Source organism: Budorcas taxicolor, chromosome 10 (assembly GCF_023091745.1).
Source record: "Budorcas taxicolor isolate Tak-1 chromosome 10, Takin1.1, whole genome shotgun sequence".
NCBI classification, from domain to species: Eukaryota; Metazoa; Chordata; class Mammalia; order Artiodactyla; family Bovidae; genus Budorcas; species Budorcas taxicolor.
The window spans coordinates 64,776,707-64,785,200 of NC_068919.1; the positions used below are offsets into that span (position 1 = coordinate 64,776,707).

Here is an 8,494-nt window from a genome sequence, read left to right on the forward strand (position 1 = left end):
CATGTGGTATATTAAAATAGCGGATCACCAAACCTTTTGAAAATAAGGCAGATTATTTGCCTTTTTGGATAAAATCCACTTCTCAAAAGACACACACACAAAAGCAACCAAAAACTTCCTGTTGAACATACACACATTGACACATGAAAATGTGAGTGTGCAAATTCATTTTGGTGTGAAAATATCAGTGCCTGTAGCAACTGGAGACACCCTGAGGTATCATAAAAGCAGAAGTGGGAACCATTTCCCTAGAGCTGAGACTCTTACCCATCACACTCTGCTGGGACACACCTCTAACAGGTGAACAAAAGCAGAGGATATACAAGGAGCCCAAAACGGAGTCTTTCATCTGGCCTACTCCTTTCATCCCACTGTTTCTCCAAGGCATGTGCCATCCAGATGGGAGAGGATGCTGCCTCCTTGTCCTTGTTAACATTAAACAGAAGTGGAGAACAATTCACCCTGGCAATTCCCATCCTCCACCATCACTCTACTTCCTGCCTCCCAACTTAACCACCCACAGGTACCATCTTCCGACTCCTGCTGTACCCCAACCCCACCTTAACAGAAAAAAATCTCCTCCAAAAGAGACAGAGTATAGGAAAAGAGAAAGAATTGAAGATAAGAAGAACTTAGTTTACCTTTAAAATAATGACTCATTTTATTTTTTTCTTTTAATATGTAGTTATAAATATATTTTGTCAAAATATATGATCAATATGGTCAAAACATTTGCACGTAAAGTCATAAATAAGGTCAAGGTGAATGTTTAGATTTTTTTTCCTTTTCTTTTTTTTTAAGATAAAAGTCCAGCTATAAGGAAGCAGTCTGTGTAGTGTGTGGGTGAGTAGTGGATGGGATGTGTGTGTGTGTGTGTGTCTGTCCCCAAGGAAGGCCTGATCTCAGCGGCACCCACATCCCTCCACTACCATCTCCTGATAATTTTTCAGAACCACCTTGTCATACTCATCCAGGTACAGCATGGAGATGGCGCTGAGTTCGGTGGGAACACAACAGGCTTTGGGGATACTGGAATTGACAGAGTTGACCAGGGTCTGCACAATGGCGTGGTTGGTTGAGTTGAGGTGGTCGGCCAGTGGAAAGGGGCAGTCCCCGTGGCAGTAGAACGCCTGGTAGCCTGGTGGGGCCACAATCCAGTCATTCCAGCCCACATCACTGAAGTCCACGTAGAGCGAGTGGCGCCGGCAGTTCTTATTCTTCTTCCGGGCCCTCTGTGGGTGATGCTTGGGGCTACGCTTGGCCCTCCGGCGTCGGGTCAAGGCATGTCCCCGGCCATCATGGCCAAAGGTGACCAGGAGGGGCCGGAGCTGGGCCCAATCCCCACTCCCTTGAGGTAACGATCGGCTAATCCTGACATGCTGGCCCTGGTGGGTCCGTGTCTGATGGAGGTGGGTCACCTCAATGGCCAGCCCATAGTTGGGCTGCTTCTCCCGGGTCCAGCGAAGGACTGCAGGGCTCACATCAAAAGTTTCCCACCGTGTCACATTGTGGTGGACCAGTCTTGTGTCCAGTAGTCGTGTGATGAGGTGCCCAGGCACCACTTCTGCCGGGGGCTTCATAACCTCATAAATGTTTATACGATGAAAGCCCTGCTCCCAGTCAGGGCCCTGGTCCACCTGCTCCCGGAAGAGTCGAAGCTCGGCAGACGAGATCACCTCATTCTCTGGGATGCTGCTGAGGTTAAAGAGGAAACGAAAAGCAGAGTTTTCGCTGGTCCCTGGGATGTTCTCCAGATGTTCTAGGCACCATTGGGGAGGAAAAAAAATAAGAGAACAGAGAAAAAAAAGCACATGAGCTTTTTCAGAGACTGAAAAGTCAAGAAGTAGCTAAGAGTTGGGTGATGAGTAGTGAACTCTGTTTATAGAGTGGAAGCCTATTTGGGAGAAATAAGCATACCTTTAATTTGACAGAGCAGATAAATGAGGCAGTGAGCAGACGAGCCAAGCCTAGCTAGCATTCAGCAAGCACCAAAGACAGAGTCTCCCAACCTCCTTTACATGTCTAATAATTTCCATGTGTCAACTCCTTACTCCACCACCATCAGACTCCCCTTTTAAAGCCCTCTTGGCTTTGTGTACACAGTTTTCTTTACAAGTGGTTGTAAAGAAGAAGAGGGGTCAACAGAGCAGAGGCAGGAGGGAACATGCACACAGCCACCCTCTCCCTCTTCTTCCACTTTCGAGTATGTTACCAAACATTTCCCCAGCGATCTTGGAAACACAGAGCATGCCTTGTTGATCATGTTACAGAGAGGAAAATAAATTCCAACACAGTAATGATGCTGGTGGATTAATAACTCAGATTTACTTTGGAAAAGAAACATCCGCTAGGAAACATTCAGATCGGATTACAAGGCCCCTATTGAATAAACCTGACAAACACACAGCTGTAATATTAAATTCAGTAGGTGCTTTGGAAAAAAAAAAAAATAGGCAGAAAACCTGGCATAAAAGGCTTTGATATAGCAAAAGCACACCGCAGGGGCTAACCCACGTCTGAGTGGTGTCATTCCCTTCTCGCCGACCCCTCCCTTCCCTTCTGTCTCCAAAAAATAAATTCAGCCACAGCTCTGGAGACTCTTGAAGGTAAGCAGCCCTCTTTTCCCAGTCTCCTGGATTTGGGGTTCTGATGTAACCTGAACTCCTCGTCTTCCCACAGCTTCCACTGCCCCACCCCAGTCCAGACTCCAGGTAGGGACTGACCTTCGTGGTGGAAGCTCCTCACGGTGTTGGCCCGACTGGCGGGGCGCTCAGGATACTCCAGACCGATGCCCTGGATCTGCTCTTCCTCTTCCTCCTCCCCAGACTGAAGTCTGTAAAGATCCCGCATGTAATCCGGGATGACTGCGCTCTTGCTAGGCTGCGGGCGGCGGCGCAGCCCGAACATCTGCAGAAGTGTGGCCTCGAAGTCCCGAAGGAGCTCATGGCTCTGCCCTGAGCGGCGTCCTCCCGCGTGGCCCTGAATCTCGGCGACTTTTTTCTTCCCCGTCTCAGGTATCAAACTAGCATGGCTCGCGCCTCCTAGCAGGACTTGGCATAATAAAACGACCATCAGCATTCGGTTACCAGGAATCATGGTGTCTCTGGGGAGGGGAGGAGGTGGAAGGGTAAAGAATAAATAAACACCAATAACTAGAGAGAAATGGAGATGTCTCTGCATAGGCGTGGAGAGCTACAGCTAGAGGGTCTAGAAGTAACACAGGTCAGAAAGATCAAGTTTGTGTCTTCCCCCGACACCCCCCCCCCCCCCCAGCTGCAGCCATGCACGGCCTGAAAGTAGGAATTGCCCTGTAATTACTTGGTCTAACTTGTTTACAGTCAAATAACCCCAAATCAGATAGCCTCCATCCTGTTAATCTTTTTTTGTCCCAACTGCTATCTGAGCCATGATCTCAGCCTGGCTTCTTTAGGGATAAACAGTTAACAGTGAGAAGGTGAAGAAGGGTGGGGGAGGGAGAGTGCAAATGCCAGCGCTCTCCTCTCCACTCCAGACCTTCAGGCTCTGTCTCCCTTCTCCTCCACCCCCCTTCTTCCTCCGCCCTTCCTAGCCCGACTTCCACAGCTTCCAGCTGGTTCGGAGGAGGGAAAGCAGAAAAGCAGGAGCAGGGTGAAGACACGGGGCGGCAGGATCTAGGAGCGTACCGAGTGGCCAGAAGGTTTATTTTACTGTGGCTGAGGAGTTTGAAATGCCCAGCAAAAAGCATCTGATCGCGCCCTCTCGCTCACTCCCAGGGAAGGGGGTGTGGGAGGGGATGATTCCAAGGGCGACCTCTGTGAGTTTTGACAAGCAGCTAGGAGCGAGCCACAGGGGCACTGGGTGCTCCCAGTCATGTGGGGAGGGGAGCGGTCAGCTCCCCTGACTGAGGACTTCATTTGTTCAGCCCCTTCTCGCTCCCCTTTCTTGCAACGCAGTGATCAGAGAGAGAGCCAGTGGGAGCAAGCGGCACTTTAACCAGAACCGGTAGGCTCCGAGCGCAGTGGTTGCCCGGCCTAGAAGAAAGCGACAGCGCTGCCAGAAAGAAGAGTGTGGACTCTGGAAGGGAGGTCCGACGGGAGGGACACAAGGCGAGCGCGGGCGGGGAGGGCAGAGTGAATTCCCGGGAGGAGGGAAGGAAGAGGTGTCTACTCACTGACAGAAAACAAGGCATATAATAACAGTCCATGATTCTTGACAGCCAATCTTGAACAAACTTGCTGGAAAGGCTCAGAGGAGCTGCTGCAGTGCGTTGCTCTGGATGGCACTACGGAATGGCTCCTAAAATGAATATTTGAATATAATGAGACTGGCGCAGACAGACTCTGTTTTTCTTCCAGCCCCTATGAGTCACGTGAGCGCAGAGGCCCCGCCCCACGCACGGAGGAGCCCGCCCTCCCCGAGGCGGGCGGTGAAAGGGCCCGCGCGCCCGCCCCCGCCCCCACCCCTCCCGCCCGCGGCCCCACCCCCTCCCGGAGAGGCCGGCCTCCCCGCCCGCAGCCGCAAACCTCCAGCGGACCGGGAGGAGCTCGCCGTGGCAATCTGCTGAGCCCTCGGCGGGAGTCCGGGTGCGGCGCGTGGAGGACGTGGTCCTCGCCCCTACCTGTAGCCTTCGGGGCGTCGGGCTGGGCCCTCGTGCCAGCGGCCTGAAGCCAAGGGTCTGGGGAGTACGGTAGGGGCTGCGCCTTTCAGCGCGAGCCCGCCTCCGGTGGGGCCGAGATAGGGGGCCGCGGAGTTTCAGCCGCCGAAAGCCTCACCACCGAGGGTCATTTAAAAAGGAAAGCGCTGAGGGACACACAAACACACACGCCGCGCGCACCCTACTTCCTCCCCAGGGTCTCGGAGAGGCCAAATACTGCTCCCAGTGACAGCTAGTTACCCCCTGGCGAACTCCTGAGAATGTCGAGAAAAACTGGACAGCCGCTTTAGCTTCCAGCCCAAAGCTGCGGACCCTGTCGCGCGGGACGGGAGGGGGAGATATTTAGGCGGTTATCGGTGTGGGAAGATGGTGAGAAAGCCGCCGCTAGGCTCCTTCTCCGGTTCCTTTACGGAGAAAAACTCCGCACTACGGCGATCCCCCGCCAAGGAAAGCAAATCCCCAAAGAAAGTGGTCGGCGGGCCATTCAAGGCACGGCGGCGGTCGCAGGGACGCAAGGCTCGCGACAGACTCGAAAAGAGGCATCTCCTGAGAAAAGGCTCATCACATGTTTCAGGTCTCAAGGTCGCAGAGGTTTTACAACTCCCGACCCGCCGCAGAAAGGAAATCCCACCGCATTCCCAGGAGTCGTGAAAACCGTGAACAGCTTTCGGCCTGCGCTCGACCTCTGCGTCTGCGTCTCTTTCTCGCTCTCTCCCCAGCTCGTCTTTTTTAAACCACTACTCCTCCCCCGCCACTTCCTCCCCCACCCCCTTCCTCCTTTGCACCAGCTGCAGAGTCGCAGCAAATATTTCTTCAAGAATTTTACCAACCCACAGCTCAAGGAATTACTAGGGCTCTGATTCTAACCAAAGATGCTGCATGCGTGGGTCGCTCAGCACAGGGGCCTTAAAAGAAGAAGAAGAAGAAAAAAAAAAAACTGACCTACCAACTGCGGCAACCGGGGCCTTTTCAAAATCCTGACCCACGCAATTCTGCGGCAGCCCTGCCCGCCCCGGGATCCCAAGTCCCACGATTCCCGCTGCAAAGCGGAGGGCACCGGCTGCCCTTTCCTGGGGCTGTTCCCAGATGCTGCTTCGGGTCGCTTCAGAGCTCAAGGACTCAAGTTGCCTACCTCACTCTCCCTCGCAAACTTGGGGGCACTTGGAGGAAGAGGAGGAAAAGATCAAGCGCTTAGCCCACTCTCCGGCCGCGGCTGCCCAGCGCCGCCAGACACCGCACTGGCCGAGTTGCGGAGGCCGCGGGCGCCCCTGCGCGACGGTCCACACCCGGCGAGAGTCGCGCTGCTTTTTGACCGGCTTTAGTTTTTCCCGCTCCCGAGCCACGGCTGGGGCTGACTGCGAAAGGGTTTGGAAGAGCAAAGAGTTTTGAGACGCCTAGACCCCTCAAAATGCCGTGGGAGGAGCTCCAGAAGTGGGAAAAGCAGACGAAGAAGGGCCAGTCCCCGCGGGCGAAGGCACAGTGGAAAGAGCGGAAGCCCCGCAGTCCCCAGACCATCCTCCGACCCTAAGAATCTTCCAGGGCGCCGCGCGAGAGCGCGCGGCGCTAAAACCCAAAAACCTGGGGAAGAGGGAGTTGTGTTTCAGTTTCAGATTCAGAAGGATTCTTCTCTAATCACATTTTTCTCCCCCAATTTTCTTAATTAAGAGATAAAAGCCGAAAATCACTTTCGTCTCCAGAACTTTTTCTTGGGGGTCAGGGATGGATCTTGTGGCAATTGTCTTTTGCTTTCTTGCTCGAGTTTTCTGCTAACTCCAAAGTTTGTTCAGAGCTGGCCTCAGTTTACCAACTCAATGTCTTTCGGGGTTTTAATGTCTCACAAAGACTTCAGCTCATAAAACGCAATGCTAACCATCCACCAATTGGTGCCCGGGAAGCGTCTAAGGCCGCTGGCCCAGCTCCTGCGGGCAGGGGTCGGCAGGGACCTGAAAACCCCGGGACCCTCTTCCGTCGGCTCTGGGCCGGGAGGGCCAGTAATAGCAGTGCGTCCGATGTGCATCTCGCCAGCGACTCTCCAAAGGACAGGACAATCCAGGAACCTGCGTCCCCAGAGCGGCTAGCATCCCGGCCATCGTCCCGACAGACCCTACACCACGAAATGATGGAAGAGCGACTCCCTGGATGCTCCAAGTCCACGAGAATAGCTCGTGGAGTAGGCGTGTTGGGCAACTGCGGTTCGCCTGCGCTCAGGGGCTTTCGCCGACTGGGGGCTGGCTGGGTTGGGTGACACTCTCCTAGACGCAGCCCTCCGGCGGCGCGCACGCTCCAGAAACCGCAGAATTGCGCTTCCCACCACCGAACCAGCCCAGGTTAGGTGTTCTCTCTCCACCTCGACGCCCCTCAATCCCCTCACTTTCTCCGGACCTCAGAGCCACCACTCCCTTTTCTCTCCGACTCTTCTCGCCGGACAGTCGCAAATGCTAGTCCACGAGCGTCATGTTCCGCTTAAGACCCCACAGTCTTTCCCAACGACCTCCAACGAAAGGCTTCTCCTCTCCCCTTTTCTCCTGCCCTGAACCTAGTAAACGCTGAAGTCGCCCGGGGCTACCGAACGGAGAAAGTGGTCTGGGCAGAGGCAATAGTGTATATGGAAGTGTCTTTCAGCACCAGCATCCCTACATCTAGTAACCTCTAGTACCACCGTTGGGGGGGAGGACATATTTTGCCTCGACCACAACCAGAATCCCCTACTTCTCCCCTCAAGGGTGCGCCTCAGCACCCCCCTCCGCCCTTCGCCAGGTTTAGCCTTGCTCACCATAGGTCCCTGCAGTAGCGGGTTCGCCAGCAGCAGCTCCTGGGGACCTCTGAACAGCGGCAGTGAACCTGGGCGAGGGCCGAGGACTGGGGCGCAGCAGGCTCGAGACGGCGCGGACGGGAATCCCATCAGGGAGAGAGGCGAGATAACTCAGCACTGATCAGCAGCGATGTCGCAGGCTCGGGTCCCTCGGCTCAGATGCCAAACTCACCTAGCTTCCGGGCCGAGCACCGCTCCCGTTCCCTCCCTCCTTCCTCCTCTGCCTTCTTGCATCTCCTTCCTCCTCTTTCCCTCTCTCTTTCTTTCTTTCCTTCCTCCTCCTCTTCCCCGGCAGCCCCTCCCTTCTTCCCTCCTCCCTCACTCGCCTCCCTTTCTGGGATGGGAGCCCCGCCCACATCCTCCCATCCAGCCGCCGGGCCTCGCCTCGCAGGCCCTGGTCCCGGAAACCCAGGCAGCGCCCGAGTCCGCCGCTGCCGCTGCCAGAGCTGGGACGCCGCTGTGTCCAGCTCTGGGAAGCGATCGGGGCTCACCTGGGGACCACGTGCAGAGGTACTAGAAAGCATGCACCGACTAGTCGCAGTACCTTCCAAAAATACCCATGGGAGTCTAGGCTTCCTTGACTTTAGGAGTAACTGCTGCCCAAACTGATGATTAAAACACTGAGTAATCACCATTTACCCCGAATAATTAGAGATAATGAAACACCTCTAAAATCAGGTTATGGAGAAAGGAGCTGTTGGATTGGCTTAAAGGGAGGCCTTCCATAAACTGTTAAAGGATTTCCAAATGTTGAGAAACAGGCTGTGCTCAGAGCTGTGTGCCTAAAAGAGGTACCTCTTTGGCTAGTAAAAGATGACTTTCCTTCCAAAACATTTTTTTTTAATGCTTGTGGAAAGCCTCTGTGATGAGCCTCAGAAAGTTACCCCCAGTAGGCACTCTGCCCCTCCAGACCTAACCCTTCGAGCACAGAGGTGGCTTGGAGACAGGATGGGGCCACGGTTTTACACAAACAGAAAAGTCTGTTTGTAACTCAGAAGTTCAAAGAACCGACAAGGCAGTTAGTTATTTTTGTTGTTGTTATTGTTGAT

The 8,494-nt window shown here is 54.2% G+C and overlaps 1 protein-coding gene across 1 annotated transcript; it reads right to left on the minus strand.

Moving 5' to 3' along the window:
• Positions 1–682: 682 nt before the first annotated feature.
• Positions 683–7,646, minus strand: BMP4 (bone morphogenetic protein 4). The gene is made up of 4 exons (XM_052646654.1): positions 7,407–7,646; positions 4,151–4,275; positions 2,724–3,103; positions 683–1,759 (listed from the first exon to the last, which is right to left on the minus strand). Exons 3-4 carry the CDS (start codon positions 3,094–3,096, stop codon positions 903–905), a joined length of 1,230 nt encoding a protein of 409 aa, XP_052502614.1. The 5' UTR covers positions 3,097–3,103; positions 4,151–4,275; positions 7,407–7,646; the 3' UTR covers positions 683–902.
• Positions 7,647–8,494: the final 848 nt, after the last annotated feature.

Coding starts and splice junctions, on each gene's coding strand:
- BMP4 (XM_052646654.1), bottom strand. CDS start 3,096: ATGATTCCTGGTAACCGAATGCTGATGGTCGTTTTATTATGCCAAGTC. Junction 1,760..2,723: donor GAGGAGCTTCCACCACGAAG/GTCAGTCCCTAC, acceptor AATGGTGCCTAG/AACATCTGGAGAACATCCCA.